General features: G+C 31.0%; 1 protein-coding gene across 8 annotated transcripts in view; it reads right to left on the reverse strand.

The window, feature by feature from the left end:
• cyc (basic helix-loop-helix ARNT-like protein cyc) overlaps positions 1–12,088 on the reverse strand; it is a 145,892-nt gene that overhangs the window by 38,202 nt on the left and 95,602 nt on the right. For 6 of the 8 annotated variants that reach the window (XM_024363149.2, XM_024363156.2, XM_024363153.2 and 3 more), the window contains exon 2: positions 3,801–3,935. In XM_024363149.2, the coding sequence (XP_024218917.1) occupies positions 3,801–3,935 (135 nt within the window). The remainder of the gene's footprint in view (positions 1–3,800; positions 3,936–12,088) is intronic. The other 2 variants (XM_024363151.2, XM_024363162.2) reach the window with 1 other exon arrangement.

A 12,088-nucleotide genomic window follows, 5' to 3' on the forward strand; every position in this document is an offset into this window, starting at 1 on the left:
ATATATATATATACCTATGTATTATATATTATTGTATTTTGCATTTAAATGAAAATAAAGAGGTTTTGAAAATAAAAAGAATAAAATAAAAAAAACAGCCATCTTTATCATGTTGTGTGCTGAATGTTTAGCAAACTGAATTAAAACATCTCATTTCGAAACTTGAAATAGATTCTTCAAACATTTTTGTTTTTTACTAATATAGAACTAGGTGTAAAAATAATAAGGAAAAAAGTTATTTGCCATAATTGAGATCTAACAGAGGTTTTGTAAAATAAAAAAATCACTTTTGAAATCTAGAAATTCCTGTTATTTCGTATTAACCTTTTTAACATTTTCTTGTCTAAATCATTTGAACTCAACAATTAGCCAAATATCCTAGAGCTATTATGCGTTCAAATGTCTATTACCACTCAAATTGAAACTGGTTGAATACAATATATTGTTCATAATGATTATCTTCGTTGGAGTAGGTTTCATGATGTTTTTCAAATATAAATTCGCCGAATGTTGATTATTGAAAAAACTTTGGAGGACCAATTAAATCTATAGATGTTTTTTATAACTCAAATTGAAGAGAGCTAAATGATCTACAACCTAGTTTATAATGATCATTTTCTCTGGAATACTAATTTCCATGATATTTGCGATAATAAAGCCACTTATATTGATTTCTCGTTATTTCGAAAATCTTTAGCTCGGGAACTTTTAGATTTCCAGATCTCTATCAGTACAGAAATTGATTCTGATTGAATGTACTGTAAAATAAACGAGTTACAGTATCCATGATATTAACAAAAATAAATTTACATGTTAATTTAGTTAAGTTCTCTAGAAAAAAAAAAAAACCTTTTGGAAAACTGAATCTTTGGAACTTTTGAGAGCTCTATTAGGGTTCATAGTTTAATTAATTTACTGTACTTTAAAAGATGTGCTGTTACGTTTTTTTGTTTCATAGATAGTTTTCAGTATTGTGCTTAGAGCAATGAATGAATAATCCAAGTTTAGATTTTTTTTAATAAAATGAACTTTAGGGGGTCTGCATCTAATTAAATACGTCAATATTTACTGTTTTAGGACATTTTGTGTACCTGTTGTATTGCCTAAGTAGAAAATTGAACCATTTTGTATACCTGTTGTATAGCCTAAGTAGAAAATTGAACCATTTTGTGTACCTGTTGTATAGCCTAAGTAGAAAATTGAACTATTTTCTGTCAGAAGATAAGGTACAATTTTTTTTTTTTAATGAATTTTTGAACTCTTGGAACATCAACCATATTTTATTCCCCTTACCATAATTGGAATAGATTTGATTCTAAAATGTATATATTTTTCACTAAAGTAATAAAAAAATTGTGATAAAATGAATTGTATTTTTCTCCTTTTGGGCTCTTGAGATTTATTTTCAGAAAAACAGTTAAACAAATCCCTAAATAGTTTCTTATATAAATGCAGTGAACGAAATGAATTTGCGGAAATGCTTAATAATGCGTTCTTATTTTTTAAATTTACTTCATAAAAGTTTGACCCGTGTTTAATTCAAAACGTGTTCAATAATTTAACTTCACCGAATAAAAGTTTCATTTACTTTGGCAAGAACATATTTTATGGATGTTTCACATTTTCTATGAAGTAGAAACAAACGGGCTCAAATATTCAAGTGACGAAGAAGTAGTAATCAGTAATCATATTTTATTCAGTGGATTTATTCTAAATAAATGTGTTGTTTATTTGTATCGTGGAAAAAGTTGATTTAATGTTAAATAATGTGAAAAGGAATTACAATCAGGGCAATGGGGTAGGGGGATAGAACATCGTAGTTTTATGACATAACTTAATGAAATTATACCTCATTTATTATTGAGTTATGTTTTGTTTTTATATAGTTAATGCAGAAAGTTGGACATTTTTTTTAATTATCAAGATGTGCGATAGTGTAACATTATAATAAGGAAATTTTCTATGTAAATATGGGTAACAATATAATCATCGAAAAATATAATTATATCAGTTAGTGAAAGTATAAGATGAAAAGATATCTCAAGAATTCTGGTGATAAGAAAAATGTACCGAAACGTCGAGTGTAAATGATGAAAGATATAAAAAAACTATAGGTAACAAGTCATTTCTCAATATAATTATTAAATTATGAAATTTATTTGCTTTGGAAGATCAAGGCAAGTGCCGGCTAATTCTCAACTGAGGCCAATTTACTTAGGTTAATTATTCCAACGCCTATTACAATCACTATTCTCAGTAATAGTCGTATAAAAAAATTGTTTGTTCTAGTATAAACCTCCTCTGTTGTAGTTTTTAATAACAGCTGATAAATAATTATTAGATAAATATTTACCGTGGTCTAGTGGTCAGCCTGCGTGCTTTAAAAAATAAGGCCGAGTTCAAACACAAGTTGTTAGGACCTTTTTGTTTTTTTTAAATTAATCCTTTTTATTATTATTAAACAACGAGCGGATCTTTAAAATGTTAATAAATACTGAACCGACGGGTAAAAGTTCGAGGGGTAGACCGAAACGTACTTGGGAGGATTACCTTAAAACTGATTTATTAGAATTGGGTTTGGAGGGGGAACCTTCGGGTTCGTTAGGCCTTCATTATTATTATTTTTATTATTTATTATTATTAAATTATTAGAGCTTTAATATGTCATGTAACTAGGTGATAGAAACTACCTAGTTTCAATAGGAGAAGAATTTTTTTGGAATCTCAAAATTTTCAGTTACTAAAAGAGAACCATCATAATATGTCTGGACAACCGCTACAATATCGTTTATAGGAATATTTCTAGTTTTTTCTTTTTTCGGTGAGTTTCATCTTAGCTTTAATTAAGTGAGCTTTATAGCCAAGTACACGTAACGATAGTTCTGTACTCAGTACTTTAAATGAACCAGACGATTTAGTTCAGAGCATTTTAATTTGCCCAGCTTTCATTTCATTAGGAGAAAATTATTCATAAGAATATTTATCATGTTTTGACGACATGAAGTTGCAGTTCATAAAATTACTCAGATTTTCGGAGCCAATCCGACAAAATAAAATGAATAATTTTTTTATGAATGCTCTTAAAGTAAGGAAACTATTTAGCTAATAGTGGTATTGACTGACTTCTTGATCGATTGGTTCCTTAGTAAATAACCATTAGTACTTGGAAAATTTCAGAAATCCCACTCCCCCCCCAAAAAAAAAATCAATCTGCTCTTAGTTCATTAAGACATTTTTAGTTGCTTTGTAATTTTTTTTCATTTTATTCTGTTAATGACAAAATGTTTTAATAATAAGTATGACCGTTTTTTTAATAAGTTATATTTTAGTTTGCATTTTTTTTTTTGCTAGATTTTCTTATCTTTTTTGATTATTGTTCTTTTTCATTATTTTATTTACTAGATCAACTCCCTCTGTCTGTCTCTAGGCTACAACAGAGCTTAATAAATAAATTGAAAATAAATATATACCATTTATTGAAGATTAACAGATTATAAGCTTTTTAGAATTATAAGGATAATTTGTTTTTAAAGTGTTTATTTTAAATAAATGGTAAATATCTATAAATCAGATAATGGAACTTTTTACTTTTTTAAAAGTTGTATATAGCATCTATAAACTTTGAAGAATGAGTGGTATTATTCCTCAGGAATAATAAATTTTAAAGAAGTTGATTAATCAAGACGTTGTTTGGATCAACTGTACCAAAAGTGGCCCTTTCAGAACAGTAGTAATCTGGAAGATAGATCTATGCCCTGAGGTTAGACACCACCATCCTGCTAGAAGAGGAGGATACTTACTGGTAGGAGGAGGCCTTCCTCTTCTTGGCCTGGTGCTCCCTGGTACTGTCCACCTGGGCCACGTCCATCGCCATCTCCGGGTGGGCTCCACCGTTCTGTCCAGTCCGCAGGTAGACCGGTCTCGGGCAACAGCTTCTGGAACAAAGGCACTCCTATAATCGAATCGTTTACTGTCACAATATGATTCATAAGAAAATATCATAAGCTGAGTTCTTCCCGTACTATATTCAATAATTGAGAATCTGCCAGTTTTGCCACAGAAGGCTTCCACCATTTGGTTACATAACCCAGAAGTTTTCATCCTTTTTTAGTGATCGCCACTCCCTTGATCTAAAAATAAGTGCTGGCAACCCCTTGTCTAAAATTAAGTTCTTGGTCCAACCCTTGCGATCTAAAAATACTTTATTGAAAAATAGATTTCTACTTCTTTATGTATTGATTACATCAGTTAAAACACAATGTATTTAACAAACATTTGCATATCTAGAATGAATATAAATTCAGAAACTATATTAAACTATAATATACAATGAAATTATATATTCTAATCATCCAGCCCTAAGGAGAATCGATAACTAAAATATTTATAATGTATATAATTATCATTGAACGGATGTATGTATATAGCAATTGATATTGGCACCGAACCTTCGGGTTTGCCTCTATTATTAGTATTATTATTATTATCACTCCTTATTTCTAACAAAAGAAATTTTTTTTTCGTGTTCCTGGTTTAGAGCAACTGAGATTGTTATTATTATTCTTCTTCCCCTAGCGTAAATAAAGTATTACATGTATTTTTTTAAAAATTTCATATGCTATTCGTCTTGAGGCAAACTAGCTCTCCAGTGATCCTTGGGTCTACTTCTGTTTCCATCTGTAGTGCCGTCGTAGAGTATCTTTGGAATCCAATCTCTTCTATCCTCTACAGACACCCAAAAAATTTCAGTCTATGGATTCTGATGCGTGCTGAGATTATTTTGATTCCATCTTACTTTTCTTCTAGAATGTTCCTCATCATCCTTGTCTTACCTGTTCTCGAGATCATTAGTATTTTTATCCAGAATCCAAATTTCCTAACATAAAAAGAGTTTAGTTATTTGTTATCATTATTATGATCTGTTTTTCTGCATAACCCTTTTCTTCACTTCTTACATTTTTTATGGATCGTGGAAGCTAGTTTATACTTCGAAATTACATTAGACAGTTTATTAGGGGATAGTCTTTTTTTCTTCTTTCTGAGAACATTATTTTGGTTTTCTTGTTATTGATTTTTAGCTAGGGTTTCTTGCTATTGTTTGCTTGCTTCAGTTTAGAGTTCAGTCCCAACGATATCCTTTATAGATAGAATTCATGGACCTTCTGACTTATTTCCAATCTCATTCAGTATATAAATATCTACAGATATTTCACATGGACATCTACACATTGTTCATAAACACACTTTCGAACTTAATTTTAAAGAAAAATGTTTTTAAATACCCGAAATTTGATTGTAAACTTTTAGCAATCGGAAACGTCACGCCGGTTGACCAGTTTTCTTAAAGTAAATTGGATAATTGTCAGCATTGAAATCATAAATCTTCGCTAAATTTCTTATTTTAAACAATAATAAACTAATATTAAGATTTGAACTATCAGATTTATTTGTCTTTCTCGTAAACTCGTAATAGCGAATTATATATTCCTTCAATGACGATTTAATTAATGGAATGAATAATAAGGATGCGCTTACAACATATTACGACCAGTTTTTTTAATTGAGTTTCTTCAAGCAGAATGATCATGACGCAGTTAAAATGGAGAAGCCATATTTATATTTTCTTGATCACAATAAGGATGAATTATGATTCGCTAAGCAAAGATATTTTTACGAACTCTAGTAGGGTTTATCAATTATATCGAATAAGATAAAATATCTAGAGGAAACCAACTTCTCGAAATACTGAATAACTGCTACTAGCAATAGTCGATATCGTTAATTCCCTTTTGGAAAATGACCAGAACAATATCGAGTTACTATTAATCGAGCCATTCTTTCTGAGTTATTCTTTATTTTTTCTCTGTGGTGTGATCCTAAGAACTCATTTTCGGCCATTTTGTTTGTGCCACGATTATTCCTTAAATCGGTGGGCGAATTTCATCCCATTTCTGTTTTATAATAGTAAAAGAGCTAGGGTCATTTCATCCCAATATTGGATTGCTTTAATGAAAACTATGCATAATTATTAGTCAGAATTGATGAGTCAGCTAAGTATTGGTGGAGGAATAAAAATGGTGGCTGTTTCAAAATCTGCATATCTTTAAAACTACTAAAAACTCTACAAAACCAAGAAAACGTCATTTAAAGTTGAGTAAATTTGCTCAAAAATGAGCCCTTATTGAGCTATTTACATTTAATAGTTATCGAGATTTAGCTTTTCAACAAGTAACAATTCATAAGAAATGCACTGAAAAATCAGTAGTTCGTGAATTTATTTTGAAAAATCCATATCTCAAAATCCATTTGATGTACAAATGTCTGCCAGCACTCAAAACAAAGTTTATTTAACTTACCATAAAATAGTATATCGTATCTTCGTGGTAATGGTAGTTTTTATGAAATTCGCAAATGAATATGAATTTCACACATGACATTATGTCCAAACAACTATGAATCAATTTATTTTAACAAATATCATGAATACTACTACTCCTATGACGACAAACGTAATAAACTACTTCATATTACATTCAACTAGCGTTGATTTGAGTGCTGGCAGAAATCTGTTCGTCAAATGGTTTCTGAGATAAATGTTTTCATAAATCAACATTTTTGTCCAAACAACTAGAAATCAACATTTTATCGAATATCATGAAAAGTATTACTCTTACAAAGATAAATGTCTTAAACTACTTTATAGTACATTGAACTAGCTTTAATTTAAGTGCTAAGAGATATTTTTACGTCATATGAATTTTGAGATATAGATTTCTCAAATAAATTCACTCACTAATGATTTTTCAGTGCATTTTGTATGAAATTTTGCTTTATAAAAGCTATGTCTCGGGAACTACTAAACGTAAATAGCTCTATTAGGGCTCACATTGGAGCTAATCTACTCTTGAATACTCTCTTATGTTTTCTAGTGTTGTTGGTAATTTAAAAAAAATAGAGCTCTGAATGAAATTTTTTTTTAATGTTGCGAAACCACCTCCATTTTTATACCCCCAACCTATAGTTGGCAGACTCTTGAATTTTGTCTAGTAATTATATATATTTTTCATTAAAATATTCAAAAATTGGGATGAAATAACTGCCTTGTCCGTGTATCCAATTGGGCGCAATTATTGAATAACCAATTTTTCCATGGATCATATCGTCAATACGGCTCTAATGATTTTGATTAAATTTGTTAGAATTTTTTCTGAAAGCCCTTTGACATTTCATTAAAAAAAAAAATGAAGAAAAGAAATATAATATGCTTTATAAGCGCATAATTCAAAAATCATACATTTTATACTTAATTATCCTAAATTATATATACTAACATTTGAAAGCCTGAATGATACAAAACAAAGTTACCAGACGCAAAAGACAAGAGCTCAACAAACGATTTCTCGAGCTATATAGCCTACTCAACAGGAACTAGCTTCTAGCCTTCCAATCGAAAACGAACTACTGAAGTAGACCATACTTGTAAAAACCAATATTGTAACAACGGACTCGAACTGAAGGGGAATGCTTAATTCTCGGACATGGAGGTCGTCTAATCCTCGTAGTCCAAAGTCATACGAATAATAGTCCATGCTCTATAATATACACTAAAGAAAACCTTACACTATGACCTAAAACTCCCATATGACCTAAACCTTACACTATGACCTAAACCTCCCATATGACATAAACCTTACACTATGACCTAAACCTCCCATATGTCCTGACGTTACTCCATCAAGATTTTCAAATTTTCACTAATACCTTATTGTTTTGTAGATTGTTGCTCGATTTCTAACAATGGTCACCTTCTCAACTCAAGTCATGGATGTATGCGGCTCTAGCGCTCACACTGTCTCCACTGGCTTTCAGTACCAGTGACGAGGCTGAGAAAGAAGCGCTGGGATCGCTTTGAGCCCTACTTTGCCTTCCATGTGAGGGTTGTGAATCTAAAGGAACTAAAGTCCAAAAACGAAGATTGTGATTATGGTGAGGAAGAGATCTTAAGTAAATAAGCGGAGGAAATGTCAATACAGCACTTAGTTAAACATGCAACTTCTACCTTTTCAACTCTTTCCTAGATTGGTGGTAAGTTAGTTCGCTAATTCCCGTATATGATCTATTTTTAATTAGTGTAATTTTTTTTTTATTTCGCGGTGAAATGCAATAAAAAGGGCAATTAGTGATACTATTTTTTTTTAATTTCAGACCATTTTAGATATTAAATATCTAAGTCAATCAATGTCGTTGAACTATGCAAAAACTGTCCCCCGTTTTAGTGTCTTATTTTTAATATTAATCAAAGTGCGGCATATAGTTTGATTCTATGTGTATAGCAGCATGTTAAAGTGGCAAACATATAAAACTTAATCCTTTGCTTGTCCCCGTTTGAAAGCAGCAGTAACACGTTTCAGGTGAATAACTCCTTATTTTAAATGAGGAATTTACTAGAGTATTGTGGGTAAGGTACCTGATAGATCGTATAAAACAAAAATTTAATCTGAGGATGATATTTCAAAGTTTTTAGAGTAAACAGTTGACTCTTCTTTTTTGGTCAGCCTTCATAACTAATGATTCTCAGCAATAACACACAGACAAGATTATATAGCCAACATAAGCTCTAGCTAGGCGATATTGTTGAAATTGTCTAGGAGGATGTGCATTGGCTACAGTGATCAAGAATTTTCCATTAACAATTGCACAACTAACAGATTTGCAAGACAGGGAAAGAAACTAAGACAAAGAGGAAATATTTTTCAATGAAAATGTTTTGCCCAGTCACGAACACCGTTAATACGCGCAATTTAATCATTTTTCCTAGTAGACGTTCTTGAAAAAGGCGTTTTGAATTTTCATTTAATGGCATATGTGACTATTATAATTATTGAAAAAGTGATTAATGATCACGGTTTTAATGATATATTATAATTGTTTCGTGTTTCATCACTTAATCTGGAATTTCCAGTCAAAAGGGATATTTTTGATTAAGGATAATCATAGAAAATTTACAATTAACATGATTTTATATTGGTAGATTTTCCTATCTGACTCGTCCTGAAGATGTATAAGCAGTAAACGAAGTTCACTCGAACAAACCGGACAAACATAAAGAACTAATATCGTTCGAAAATTCCATTTCCCGTAAGAATTCGCCATCACAATTCAGTCATTTGTTCATTGAGGCATCATAGAGGCATTTGAGTCTCTAACCGGGTGAGGATACTCATGACGGCGGATTCATACAAAAATTAAATTTACTAATAAAATTATTGGCGTTTCATAGTGCTTTACACCATCCTGTATATTCAACACGATGAAACTTGTAATACGGCAGGATAATGGATCAGCAAACCCATTTAAACTTAAGACAGGGCGAATGGAACTAAGTTGAGTATGGTAAGAATAGGCAATAAATCAAATGCGCGTTCAGTTGTGACTCTGAATCCAATTGTCAATCGAAATGGTGTAAATCAATCAATCAATGGTTTAAAAATCAATGAAAAATATTATCCCATGCTTTAGATTTGATATTGATTTATTTAATGCATTTAAAAGTATTTTTTTATGGGTAAAAGAAAGATTGTAAATAAAAAATCTTCGGGAATCGAGATTTGTTGCAGCTTGTTAGTAGGAGACTCCTAAACAAAGGTGAAGAACTAGTTAAAACCTTTCAGAAAGAAACAATGACGTCATGGGGTCATAAAAGATGGACCGTAACTTAAGCCGTAGGAGGTGACGTAAAGGACCGGTGGCCTTGGTGATAGTGAAAGGCTTTCTAAGCTGCTATTAGCATCATTGAGTAACCTCCACAATAGCTAACGGTACTTCCAGCTCCAAGGGCTTCCAGTTGGTATGTCCAATCCGGTCCCTTCGTATTCAACTAGTTTATGTATCCAAATGCAATAATATCGCCAACTGCAACCTTAGAAAAGGAAAGAGACAAAAGTTTCTTTTCTATAGTCCGTTAGTTGTCAAACTTCAGAATCTAAAAAACCTATTAGGCCCCAAACTAAGTGTCATAGTTTATTTTAATACATATTTTTTTAATATAATTATTAAATAAGTATGAATACATTTATCTAAATAGTATATTCATATATGATTGAGATGTAAATAGCACTTTAATTAATGAAAACTATGTACTTGCATAAGTATTCAGAGTAACTACAAATTGATGTAGAAAAAGGCAAAGTCGGTGGTCGAAATTGTTATTTTTCGTTTTCGAAGTTGTTTAGGTCGCGACATCTGTCCAGAAAGTTAAAAGTTATAATTTATGAAAATATTCTTCTTCCCACAGTTCTTCACGGATACGAAACGTGGTCTCTTACATCAAGGAAGGAACAATATCTTAAGTTTTTTGAAAATAAAGTATTGCTTAAAATATTCAGACCTAAAAAGAATAATTTAGAAGGTTACACAACTCCAAATTACATGGACTACGCTTGGTAAATATAATTCAGATGATGGGAATGGGGCGAATAAGCTGGACTTATGCAGTTGTTGGGTTTAGCAACGAGCGTATCCCTAATAAATTAGTAAACACTTCGGCGACGAGTAGTCATCCTGTCAACTGGAAGGCTCATATGTTGGTTAAGTGATATTAAAAAGTAATTATTATACTTAATAGCTATGTCAGCTTGACAGTAATCATCAGATTGGGGAAATTGAAACACTAAGTACGTGAGTACCCGCCAGTTTAAAGTCAAATTCGTGTTATTTTAAATGTGTTTTTCATTATAAAATACTATTTTTACATATTATTTTGCTGAAATCTTTGGCTTTCCAACAGTATATCTTATTTCTGAAAATGATTTACCAACCAGAAAAAAATTGTTTTCTCCTTTCTTCAAAAGTTAATTATAAAATCTTCCAGTAAAAATGGGAGATGGTTAATTAAGGTAGCCATTTTGAAAACTCATTTGAGCCCTGTCAAAATATAATATAAATATTTAGAGTATAACTAAATATTTAAATATATGTGTGCATGACTATTTGCAAATTCTTGACAGAATTTGAAATTGAAAATTAAATTGCCAACGTAGATCTTAAATGGACTAATTGTAGGGCAGATATAGATAACTTTTGCATCCAAAGTTGTCTGGGAATTCGTATGAACGGACAAACCAAATAGATTATTTGTTATTAATGACATAATGAAAAAAATAATTCAAATTATTAGCCATTGTGTAATAATTTACTGTGTTTTTACATTTTCCGGCCGTACCCATAACCATAGTTTATTATTTTGTCTCTCTTAAAATAACAGTATTTTAATTTTGTGAAATTTACTTTACTTTAATTTTACTTCTCACATTCTTTAAAAAAAATAAATGGCTTAATAATAATGGCACAGCAAACCGGAAGATTGGATACCGATACTACCAATCGCTCTTTACATGCATCTGTCCAGTGACACACGTCCAAACCTAGATCCATTAGATAATTCTTGATGCAATCCTGCCTCGTACGCATCGGTGTACCTATCGGAATTTAACTTTCAGGTTCATAGTTGATTAACATTTTAGGATTTCGTTGGTTATTTAATCCTACAACATTACACGCCCATCTTCTACTCTAACCTGAATAACTGTCGCAGGTCACTTTGGAAATGCCTCATGACTCCGCGGGCCGCATATGAAGTTATATAACCCCACAGATTATTATATTAGACCCGGTTTACATATTAGACCACTCTAGACTTTTTTTGAATTGGAAAATTGGAACACAATGAGTTATTATTATTCTCATAATTACTCTTACTTTAAACTCATAAATAAAACAAGCAAAATCTGACATATTTTCGAAGAATATATTTTAAAATCAACGTTAATTTTTTCTCATGATTTAGAATGTTAATTTTTGAAGAAATGGATGTACAAATAATGTATTTTTTTAATACATAGGTTTTCGCTTACTTTGGCCATTATAAAATAAATATATTTTTTAAAAGTGTAATGTATTTCGTGAGGCGTAAAAATGTACCAGGCCGCGGTGGGTGGATGGTTGGGCACCCATGGATTAACTCATCCTTTTGCGGCATAAATTGTTATAAACTATTACTATAAAATAGTTATAAACTATTACTATAAAA

This window comes from Halyomorpha halys, unplaced genomic scaffold (assembly GCF_000696795.3).
Source record: "Halyomorpha halys isolate HHAL.00 unplaced genomic scaffold, Hhal_1.1 Scaffold108.1, whole genome shotgun sequence".
NCBI classification, from domain to species: Eukaryota; Metazoa; Arthropoda; class Insecta; order Hemiptera; family Pentatomidae; genus Halyomorpha; species Halyomorpha halys.